Source organism: Sycon ciliatum, chromosome 2 (genome assembly GCF_964019385.1).
Source record: "Sycon ciliatum chromosome 2, ocSycCili1.1, whole genome shotgun sequence".
Taxonomy (NCBI): Eukaryota; Metazoa; Porifera; class Calcarea; order Leucosolenida; family Sycettidae; genus Sycon; species Sycon ciliatum.
The window spans coordinates 39,991,993-40,003,799 of NC_088644.1; the positions used below are offsets into that span (position 1 = coordinate 39,991,993).

Consider the following 11,807-nt stretch of genomic DNA (forward strand, 5'->3'; position numbering starts at 1 on the left):
CATTGTCACTAACGTTATAACACAATGCACCATAACAACACAAGAAAGTACACCACAACAACATTCAGCTCAAGACCAAAGTGGACGCTGCGGCGAGGTGATCATGGTGATGCCCCCATCGCCATCGTTGCCGTTGCCTCCCCCAGAATCGCCACCTGCATCTGCCATCGGCAGTGCTGGGGCTGAGTCTGTGGTGTCGCTGGAACGGGCAAATATGGATGAGGTAAGCACTGAACATGAACAAGAAGAAAGAAGGCTGAAGGAAACGGAATTCAACAGAGAAAACAACACGATCAACATTCAAAGACCTAGACGATCAACGGCTAATTATTCAATGAATTATTACAGTACTGGATGTCAAGCACCGGCGAAGACACTGGGAACAGAAGATTTAGCAACAACAGGAACAACAACAATGACAACAACAACAATGGTAACAAATTACCATCAAGATCAAAGGAGGAGTCAACGAACAGAGGTTCAGCAACGTGAAGCGAGCCTGGCCCGGGACCGATCGGTGGTGATGAGGAGAATGACACGGAGGACGACACTGGGGATGAGTTGGAAGATGAGACGGGGGACGAGGTTGCGGTTGGTGGAGACGAGGAATCGGATGGTGATTGTGATCGTAAGAAGTCTGCCGTTTTTCTTCATCTGTTGTCTCACCCTAAGTGTCTGCAGGTGTATGATGATTTTAGTTTTTCTGTTCTTTGTCGTGCACGGTACGCTAGTCAGTTGAAAGTACTTGAGGCTGTTTGTATTCGTTTGCATAAGCCTGATCTTTGTAAGCAGAAGAAACATGTAGTTGCGTTAAGATTGTTTTCGTAGGTGCACAGCATGATTGTTTGTCTCACTACATAGTTCTAGCGTTGCAATTAGTTCCTCACCCCTGTTGCACTTAGCTCTCACTTTACTTCTATTGTCTCACCTTCCCTCATTCTATTTTTAGCACTTTGTTTTGTTCTCGTAACACATTATTGAATGTATATAAATTATTGATTTGGCATGGTTATTCTTCAGTCACGGCTTTCCACTGATGATTGTGACAAGAAAATCGATTTTGGTAAACCTTCATGACTTTGTTGTAGTGTGGCGATGACAGCAGAATTTGTTCTCTTTGTAGCTATTATAAAATTGTTGTCTCCGCGTCGAATATTTACATATTTTAAACGGAGATACTCTAGGAATCAGGTTGAAATCCTGAATGATGCTCTGCGCAAACGCTACGTGGCTAAAAACATTTCACATAATATTATCTTCATGAAACGCTGTAAGGAAAATGGAGTGTGCCCTACTTCCATCCAGAAGCGGGTGCACAAAGCCCGTGCATATCACTCATTAGCAATAGAACGAGTATTCCTCAAAGACGACATTGCGCGCTCTACTGACACATTGTGTTCTGCTAGGTCTCAATTTAAACGTCTGTATAGTTCGGCTCGTTCGTTCCTCTCCTATCACGACTACCTCAGATTCAGTACACTACTGGCGGAGAATGACAGCAAACAGCAAGTCAAACTCCTCGCTAAGTACGAGAAAAACATCAAATGGCTGTGTGCAAAGCTGTATGGCTCCTTTAAGCCCAACATGGACACGATTATTAACCTTGCCAACATTGAACTATCTCCGGTGCAAAAGGAATTGCTGTGCCGGGGTACGGAGTTTGGTATTCCTCCTTCTAACAACAGAAAGGAAATGGTCCTTACACAATTCGAAATGTTCCACACAAAACTCATGAAGAATTTTACACCAGTGTCTGAAAATCAGCGTGCTATCTGTACGGCTAATCTTCGAGCCATCGCCGAAGAACACGCGGAAAAACCTCCAGACCGAAGCACATTTTCATTATCCAGAGAACACCTTAAAGCTCGACGTGTTCTAATGAACAACAACGATATTAGAATCACAAGACCAGACAAGGGTCGAGCTACAGTTATTATTAGCACACAAAAGTACAATACAAAAATGGCGGTCATCCTTGAGGACACAAGTAAGTTTGTCCAACTCGGTCCAGTATCTACTCATGACAACACAGTTCGGGTAGAGAAAAAGTTGAATAGTTTTCTCAAGAGACTTAAAGAAAGTAAACAGATATCGGAGGAAGAGTTCTTCAAAATGCGGCCCATTGGTTCCGTCCGACCACGTCTCTATGGGCTCCCAAAAATACATAAAGCGAACTGTCCGTTGCGCCCCATATTATCCATGGTCGCATCACCGCAATATAATATCTCTAAATGGCTGTGTGGTTGGCTTGACATCGTGCAAAAGTTCTATTGCAAACATACAGTTAAAGACACCTTCGAATTCATTGACGTCCTTCGCTCCCACCCAGTTCCGGCCTCCGCGCATATGTGCTCGTTTGATGTTGTGAGTCTATTCACGAACGTTCCGTTAGAAGAGACTATCAATATTTGCCTAGATGTGTTGTACCGAAATGATGAAGTTGATACGCCGTGGATATCGGAGACGGCATTCCGGGAACTGATGTTGCTCGTGACGACTGGTGTGGAGTTTTCCTTCAGTGACATTATGTATAGGCAGGTTGATGGGGTAGCCATGGGCTCCCCATTAGGTCCAGTATTAGCGAATGTGTTCGTTGGTTACTGCGAGTCACTGATTGCAGAACAGTTGTGGCCAGCATTGTACGTTCGTTTTGTTGATGATTCCTTCACCTGGTTCGATTCTCTTGAAGATAGCCAAATCTTTCTTGGTATTCTAAATGACCTACATCCTTCCATACGCTTTACTTGTGAGCACGAACAAGCGAACAAACTTCCCTTTCTAGACGTCCTTGTGGAAAAGTCTAGTCAGGGTACAGTAACATCTGTGTACAGAAAGCCTACATTCACCGGCCAGTACATAATGTTTGACTCGTATTGTTCGTACCAATACAAGGTGAATTTAGTGCGTAACTTGGTGGATCGAGCAAACCGTATTTGCTCCTCTTCCAAACTGGCTGAGGAACTGGAATTCCTAAAGTCAGTTTTTCTAAAGAACGGGTATCCCGACGATCTCTTGAAGGAGCTCATGAGCGAAAGGCTGCATAGAAAGGAAATACGTTTTGGCCCGGACAAATGTCCCACGTATCTTTCTCTCCCTTGGAAAGGTAACCTCTCATTATCCATGAGCGCGTGGTCCGCAAAATTGTACAACAAACGTACTACGCGGTACATTTTGTACCGGTTTTCACAACTGTACGTGCGTTCACGGTGAGGAAGGATGTCCTACCAACCCAACTCGCATCTAAATTGGTATACCAATTTGAGTGCCGACAATGCGGTAGTCGGTACGTTGGTAGGACTCTTCAACATCTGAACGCACGTATCAAGCAGCACGTCCCACTGCACATGCTGACTGGCTCGGCACGGGCACTGCGACCCAAACGCGGCAGGCCACCTAAGAACCCTCGATCAGAGCCATCGTTAGCACAATTGCCGTCGACGGCAATAGTGCCTCCATTACCCGTATCGAGAGCCGTGGAGATGGATAATGTGCACATTGTCACTAACGTTATAACACAATGCACCATAACAACACAAGAAAGTACACCACAACAACATCCAGCTCAAGACCAAAGTGGACGCTGCGGCGAGGTGATCATGGTGATGCCCCCATCGCCATCGTTGCCGTTGCCTCCCCCAGAACCGCCACCTGCATCTGCCATCGGCAGTGCTGGGGCTGAGTCTGTGGTGTCGCTGGAACGGGCAAATATGGATGAGGTAAGCACTGAACATGAACAAGAAGAAAGAAGGCTGAAGGAAACGGAATTCAACAGAGAAAACAACACGATCAACATTCAAAGACCTAGACGATCAACGGCTAATTATTCAATGAATTATTACAGTACTGGATGTCAAGCACCGGCGAAGACACTGGGAACAGAAGATTTAGCAACAACAGGAACAACAACAATGACAACAACAACAATGGTAACAAATTACCATCAAGATCAAAGGAGGAGTCAACGAACAGAGGTTCAGCAACGTGAAGCGAGCCTGGGACCGATCGGTGGTGATGAGGAGAATGACACGGAGGACGACACTGGGGATGAGTTGGAAGATGAGACGGGGGACGAGGTTGCGGTTGGTGGAGACGAGGAATCGGATGGTGATTGTGATCGTAAGAAGTCTGCCGTTTTTCTTCATCTGTTGTCTCACCCTAAGTGTCTGCAGGTGTATGATGATTTTAGTTTTTCTGTTCTTTGTCGTGCACGGTACGCTAGTCAGTTGAAAGTACTTGAGGCTGTTTGTATTCGTTTGCATAAGCCTGATCTTTGTAAGCAGAAGAAACATGTAGTTGCGTTAAGATTGTTTTCGTAGGTGCACAGCATGATTGTTTGTCTCACTACATAGTTCTAGCGTTGCAATTAGTTCCTCACCCCTGTTGCACTTAGCTCTCACTTTACTTCTATTGTCTCACCTTCCCTCATTCTATTTTTAGCACTTTGTTTTGTTCTCGTAACACATTATTGAATGTATATAAATTATTGATTTGGCATGGTTATTCTTCAGTCACGGCTTTCCACTGATGATTGTGACAAGAAAATCGATTTTGGTAAACCTTCATGACTTTGTTGTAGTGTGGCGATGACAGCAGAATTTGTTCTCTTTATAGCTATTATAAAAGTAGAAAGGAAAAGGACATATGGAAACGAGTTAAGAGTAACTCTCCACCACTGTAACTAGATACTATATACAGTCAGAAAGTGCAACAACTAGGCACAAAGGCACAAAAGGCACAAAAGGCTCAATACCCGAGTTTCAAATACTAATAATAATCATCCTTGAATGCTCCTCTTTGTCGGTGTGTATGTGTGCCCTCTGCTGTAGGTCCATAAGTGCATACTCGCCGTCAAACGAGTATCCAAGTGGATTTGATTTTGTTGCCGTCTTGAAGTCGGTCGGCCTGTTCATCGGTATCTTTGTCGGCTCGTTCCTGATCGGCGTTCTCATGGGTTTCATTACCGCTTTGATATCCTCACATTCAGTAACAATGCCATCGTTCATTGATGAGTTTGAGGGAGTTTAGAGTGGGAGAATCTAAAGAAACATTGACTGCCCCCACCAGGACCAAACTATTAACCTGGGACCATTGCTTTTGTCCAGTGATGCTCTACCATTCAAGTTAAGCTCCGGTGTAGTTGTCATCCCATGCAGCATCGTGCCCTACTGCATTGTATTTACAAGAACTTCTTTACCGTATTGTCCGGAGTATAATCCGCACGTTGAACACTCAAAATTCACCCCAAAGAAGGGGGGGGGGGTGCGGCTTACACTCTGACCATCAAATTAACGATGATAACTATAGTAGATGTCTGTATTTCGTGGCAAAAAAGGGGGGGGGGAGTGCGACTTATACTCCGGAAAATACGGTAGGTATCTGGCTCTCTTGTTGGTGTTGGGTGAGCACAGCCAAGGAAGAGAGAGATAGAGAGAGAGAGAGAGAGAGAGAGAGAGAGAGAGAGAGAGAGAGAGAGAGAGAGAGAGAGAGAGAGAGAGAGAGAGAGAGAGAGAGAGAGAGAGAGAGAGAGAGAGAGAGAGAGAGAGTTCACTACTTAAAGGGGAAGTATACCCTAAAATCAAATTTTCACCAGTTGTAGTCTTCGGGGTGCTGAGTCCAATGGTCTTGGTCCGAGGAAGCTGCGACGCTCCCTTCCTACTTGAATCCCAATCGAACTCGCGCACTTCCACCGAAACTGGGTGACTGCGCCCTACTAGATGGGGATTTGTATGCAAAATGTCACTAAAAGCGCCATTTCGTTCTTATAAAAGCACGGATGACCGCGATTGGCCCATATGTTGTAGTCTTTTGGACGCTGAGTCGACTGGTTTTGGTCCGAAAAGGCTGCGATGCAGCGTTCCTCCTTTATTCCCAATCGAACATGGTTGAAGAAGCGGTCACGTGGTCCTGGTTGCCCAAATCACCTGGTCACCGCGCCAGCAGGCGACAACTTTCACACCAAGGTTCAACTCGAGTGACAGGACTGCACCCAAAAAAGGTCAAACAGGCTAGTAAGTTGTACCCTGCAGGCACGGTGACCAGGTGACTGGTGTACGCAGGAGCACGTGACCGCTTCTTCAACCATGTTCGATTGGGAATAAAGGAGGAACGCTGCATCGCAGCCTTTTCGGACCAAAACCAGTCGACTCAGCGTCCAAAAGACTACAACATATGGGCCAATCGCGGTCATCCGTGCTTTTATAAGAACGAAATGGCGCTTTTAGTGACATTTTGCATACAAATCCCCATCTAGTAGGGCGCAGTCACCCAGTTTCGGTGGAAGTGCGCGAGTTCGATTGGGATTCAAGTAGGAAGGGAGCGTCGCAGCTTCCTCGGACCAAGACCATTGGACTCAGCACCCCGAAGACTACAACTGGTGAAAATTTGATTTTAGGGTATACTTCCCCTTTAAACCAAAACACGGGACAAACTCTGGTTTCCTCATGTCACGGTTAGTTTGATATCCTGTAGTCACGGATGGTGCAATCGTGTTAGAGGATCAGCGTAGAGCTAGGGTCTAATGTTATCCAGGGTCCTTTAGCATACCTACATGTATTTACCATCAAGTGATGGAAATAGTACGAAGGTGAATGCCACCAAAATATGTGTTTGTGCCTTAACTTCACCTTCCAACTGCACTTCACCAAACTGAGTAAAATCCGCGAATACCCAATGATGGAGTCTGGGCTCTTTTGCCTGATGTCCTACGCATCATTTCTGGCAGCTGAAGCGGCCGGAATGACAGGTTAGTGGTCATGGGCAACGATTGCAAGCCATGCATAGTGCTGTGTGCGTGTGCGTGTGTGTGCGCGTGTACGTGTGTGTGTGTGTGTGTGTGTGTGCGTGTGTGTGTGTGTGTGTGTGTGTGTGTGCGTGTGTGTGTGTGTGTGTGCGTGCGTGTGTCTGTGTGTGCGTGTGTGTGTGCATGCGTGGGTGTGTGTGTGTGTGTATGTGTGCGTGTGTGTGTGTGTGTGCGTGTGTGTGTGTGTGTGTGTGTGTGTGTGTGTGTGTGTGTGCGTGCGTGTGTGTGTGTGTGTGTGTATGTGTGCGTGCGTGCGTGCGTGGGTGTGTGTGTGTGTATGTGTGTGTTTGTGTGTGTTTGTGTGTGTGAGTAACATCGTATCCCCTTCTCTCCCTGACTGCCAATGCATGCATACACATGCTGGTCCAGTTATGATAATAGACGCTATCTACCTTTTTGTTGCGTGTCAACATTTCTACTGCTGTTTGTTTGACGGCTCTTCTGTGAGATTGTCGCAGCAGGATTTCATCATCAAAATGCGACCTGCTGTTCTTGGTATATGTGTTGTGTGTGCACAGGTATTGTGGCGGTACTGTTCTGCGGTATCACACAGGCACACTACACCTACTTCAACCTGTCAGAGGAATCCAAGAAGACGACCAGAACCGTAAGAACAACTTTGGTGCATGCATTTGCCCCGCGGGGAAAAATCATTATACAATTTGCTATACAGAACAGAACAACAAGGACACTGGGTACATCCCCCGGTACAATTTGCTATATAAATGCATTGTCGTTACACATTATCCTGGTCGAAACTTCTTCCGCCCAGCTGAATTCAATGTGAGGTACTACTGCAGCTTTGTTCAATGAAATCTTCCCAAATGAAAAGGCTACTAGCAGTCTGCCCTGGACCAGTCCCAGTGCACTTCCTCATTGCTCATACAGCACCGCCGGAAGGAGTTTTCAATCGGTCCGGTCTTACCCTAGTCTTTCATACAGTTTGTGTATAATATGATTGGCGGGGTACACTTGCCCTCCTCAGCAGTACACATGCGTTGGTAGCCACAAAGTTGGTGATAACCTGACCAACCGGCCTGTCATAGGCTACTTCTAGACTTCTAGAGTTGCACAGTGCCTGATACTAGCTTACTTGTGATGGAGTTGAATCCTATCGACTCTAGTATCGAGAACCAACAATCGTCGAAGTGTAAGTGTGTAGCCCGTGATAAGCACTTTGCTCCTGCACCAGCTAGCTCCAAAAGATGACGATGAAAAAATTACAACTACTTTGAAGTACACATATGACAGTGAATATTGCGACAGCCAGGACCGGTTTCCCCGGTTTCACTCCCGAAAAAATGACCCCACCTAAACTCAGGGGACAGCCCAGGAATATGCTGGTTCAGGTCTGAGATATGCATGCTAAGGGAATTAACCTGCACTGGTTCAATTCATTATGAAATCGTGTGTGTACTCTTCTTGTTTTCTTGTGCAGTTCTTTGAACTTATCAATCTCCTTGCTGAGAACTTTGTCTTCATCTACATGGGTCTGGCCTTGTTCACGTTCCGCTATCATCAATGGAACTGGGGATTCATCGTCTTTTCATTCGTATCCTCCTGTTCACGACTTGGATAAAGCGTAACTGTGCGGCACGGTAATATATACTGTATTTCCCCGATTATAGGTCGCACCCCCCCCCCCCCCCCCCCGGACTGAGACACAGATGAGTGCTGTAGGCGGTTATTTTCATTGTCATGTATTTCATTGTGATGTGTTGGTTTCAAAGGTGGCAATTCATGCGTAATCACTGTTCTCTTGTGTACCGGCGTCTGTGTTTGGTAGAAATGTTTCGCTTCACTCACCAAGCACTTCTCAAAGTTCTCATGTTATGTAGACTTGTATAGTGAGTAAACATCCAAGATGGCCGTGACCATTGAAGTGCCAGCAGCACACTGGGCCTGGTTCAGTGGCTTTGCAGCCAATCTTCCCGCGGGCTACCATATTGGTGATGGCGGCCAGTCTATCCACGTGTTTGAAGCAATGGTACATCTGTTTTCAGGCCCAGTGAAGCAATTCCACCTCCACCACCACATGCGCTGTCTGGCCAACCGCATCACACCAGCAACACGACTCCCAGTCATAGATACTGACAAATACAAATTTCCTCCATACAGCGCTGTTTCCTCCATACAGCGCTGTTCCTCCATACAGGGCTGTTTCCTCCATACAGCGGAAACAGCGCTGTTTCGATCATTTTTAGTACGTTTGTTTTCAGGCCCCTATCACTTAAAAAGCAATGACCTTGACCCCTGACCAATAGCTGGCTATTCTCGCTGGACGAGCTCTCAACATCATTCCAATGACTTTCATCGCCAACCTCCGTCGCAAGAACAAGATTCCAGTCAAATTCCAGAAGATGTTATTGTTTGCAGGTAAGGCTTGACTGAGATGTGGCGATCAAATGGGTGTGTGCATATGCAAGGGTGTGCTCCTCCAAAGCAACCAATGCTCAATTGAAGAGTACTCTCAGTGGTGGAGCAGTGGCGCCACCCAATGTAGGAGATCCCTCAAGAGACATGTGCGCGTGTAAATGTGCTTCTGTTGTGTGTTTGTACTTTGAAGTAAGGGTACGATCCTTCGTGTATGCATATCGGCATTTTGATTTTTTGTATAATAATTATTATGCTTGTGGTTAGGTCTGCGAGGAGCAATTGCTTTCGCTCTGGCCATGCGAAACACAGAGTCTGAAGTACGTCAGCTATTCCTGACAACGACGCTGGTCATTGTGTTTGTGACTGTTCTTGTCAACGGTGGTCTTACAACAGTAGGATTGCAGTATCTCAAGATTGAGTAAGTTTTGTGCACTGTCATCATCCTCTTCTGCTTGTAATATTATTTACAGCGCTGATACACACATTTTTATACCTGACGTGTGTGTGTGTGTGTGTGTGTGTGTGTGTGTGTTCTGGTGGCACATGACCTGCAAAAGTCTATAATTCAAAGTGGAATCAAGTCCACTATCATGGCATCTACAGGCTATATGCACTATCCAAGGTCCACAGTCACAGTGAAGGGGTAAATAATAATGCAGCTTAGCAGTCTGAAATAACCAAACACCACCTTGGCGGGAATGTCACTGGCTACTAAAGTAGAGGACTATAAGTATTTGCTTCTTCTCTCTTGCATTCCTCCAGCATTGGCGTGAAGAGCAACCCAGATGATGATGACAGCAGTACAGTGGATACTGAGGTACACCCAGTGATGTGTGTGTGTGTGTGTGTGTGTGTGTGTGCGTGGGTATGTGCGTGCACGCATCTGTGTGTGTGTGTGTGTGTGTATGTGTGTGTGCATGTATATGTGTATGTGTGTGTGTGTGTGTATGTGTGTGTGCGTGCGCGTGTGTGTGTGGGTGTGTGGGTGTGCGCTTGTATGCGTGTATGTGTGCGCACGGCATCGCACGGTGTTGACTGCCATGACTAACCCTGTTCACACTGCCACAATCCTTCTTTTGGTGGAATGGCCTAACGGTTTGGCACGAAGGCCGATTGCCTGCGTACCTGGTTAACTATAAATAAAATCCCATCAAACAAACAAAAAATCATATCATATTTAGACATGACATATTACATTTTAATATTGGTTTCGTTTTTTGGCTACTTGTGGTAGTATAGCTGGCAGTAGCTGCTCACTTTATGCTCACACCCTGCTCACACCATGCTCACACCATGCTTGCATCATGGTCACATTGGCAGATAACCAAGGCCTTAGAGAGGGGCATGTCATTCGTCACATGCACCACGAACATTCTAAGCTGCACTGTGTTTCAAAAATACTTCGAAATACCAACAGTTGCAATAGTTCTCTCTAACGTGTACTGCCCAGGGGAAGTGCATCTCTATACATGTATACACAGTATGTTTCAAACTGCTAATCCTCCCCACTTTTCCAGGAGTTCCAAGGAACGGCAGAAACCGGAATAGTCAACGTGCGCTACTCACAGTATCAAGCCACCGGTGTTGTGCGTGTATGGACCAACGCTGACCGGAAGTATGTGCGTCCTGTCTTCACTCGCCGTGGTCCACCACTCACCACCGTCTTTCCCTCCAGTCTTCGCTGGCTTGCCAAGGCTCTGACTGGTCCAGATATCCAGACCAAAGACGTATGATCTTCTTGTGCATTGATCTAGTGGGAGTGAAGTGTGCGGTATGCTCTGTGTGTGTGTGTGTGTGTGTGTGTGTGTGTGTGTGTGTGTGTGTGTGTGTGTGTGTGTGTGTGTGTACAGTTAAACAGAATGGAAAACAAAAGTGTTGTTACTGTCACCAAAAGTTTCACGCATTACTGGGCTGTCGACAGCCCTGTGTGCCGTCTGTAACAGCAACATTGCTTCTTGTTTCTATTCTATTGAACTGTATTTGGCTCTGTACCTAGTTGTGCATCGATCACTCTCTTCGACTGCAGCAACTTCCTCTCGTTGTGTCTGTGTGCATTTTGCTTGGGATCTGTCTGTATGATAGTGCCTTTAAAACTAATGTCACTGCTTCTGCTACTTCTGCTGCTGCTGCTGCTACTACTAAAAGGTGTTTTATTGAACGCAGAAAGCAATGATGAAATGAATTCAAGCTACTGCTGTTACTACTAAAAGGGGCCTCATTGAGTGCACCAACCAAGGATGATATGAATGCAGGGAGACCAAAAATTCAAAATGAAAAGAGCAATAACAGATTGCTGCTCGCGTAACTGGCACTGATGCTGCTGCTTCTTCTTCTGCTGCTGCTGCTGCTGCTGCTGCTGTTGATGTGTGTTGTACATGGTGTTGTTGATTACTTACAGCGGCAGATTGGGCACGGCGAGAGTGAGGAAAATCTGGTGAGCGGCCCGACCGAGCTGGCCTTCAACGACGCAGATGATGGGGCTGCAGAAGGAAATGCGGAGATGTAGAGGCTTAGTAGGCATTGTCGTGTTAGATGCCGTTCTGCGTGTGGAGAGCACTATTCTGTGTTAGTGCTATTTCCTTTAACTTTTAGAGTTCTGTCATGCTCGCTGGCTAGAGTATTATTGAGAGTA

At 46.1% G+C, this 11,807-nt stretch overlaps 1 protein-coding gene across 1 annotated transcript in view; it reads left to right on the plus strand.

Moving 5' to 3' along the window:
- The window catches only part of LOC135810582 (sodium/hydrogen exchanger 9-like), a 30,499-nt gene extending 18,818 nt beyond the window's left edge, over nucleotides 1–11,681 (plus strand). Inside the window, exons 7-15 of the mRNA XM_065324075.1 lie at nucleotides 4,827–4,968; nucleotides 6,637–6,742; nucleotides 7,318–7,406; nucleotides 8,238–8,351; nucleotides 9,064–9,175; nucleotides 9,440–9,593; nucleotides 9,938–9,992; nucleotides 10,693–10,902; nucleotides 11,574–11,681. Of these exons, the coding sequence (XP_065180147.1) occupies nucleotides 4,827–4,968; nucleotides 6,637–6,742; nucleotides 7,318–7,406; nucleotides 8,238–8,351; nucleotides 9,064–9,175; nucleotides 9,440–9,593; nucleotides 9,938–9,992; nucleotides 10,693–10,902; nucleotides 11,574–11,681 (1,090 nt within the window). The remainder of the gene's footprint in view (nucleotides 1–4,826; nucleotides 4,969–6,636; nucleotides 6,743–7,317; nucleotides 7,407–8,237; nucleotides 8,352–9,063; nucleotides 9,176–9,439; nucleotides 9,594–9,937; nucleotides 9,993–10,692; nucleotides 10,903–11,573) is intronic.
- Nucleotides 11,682–11,807: the final 126 nt, after the last annotated feature.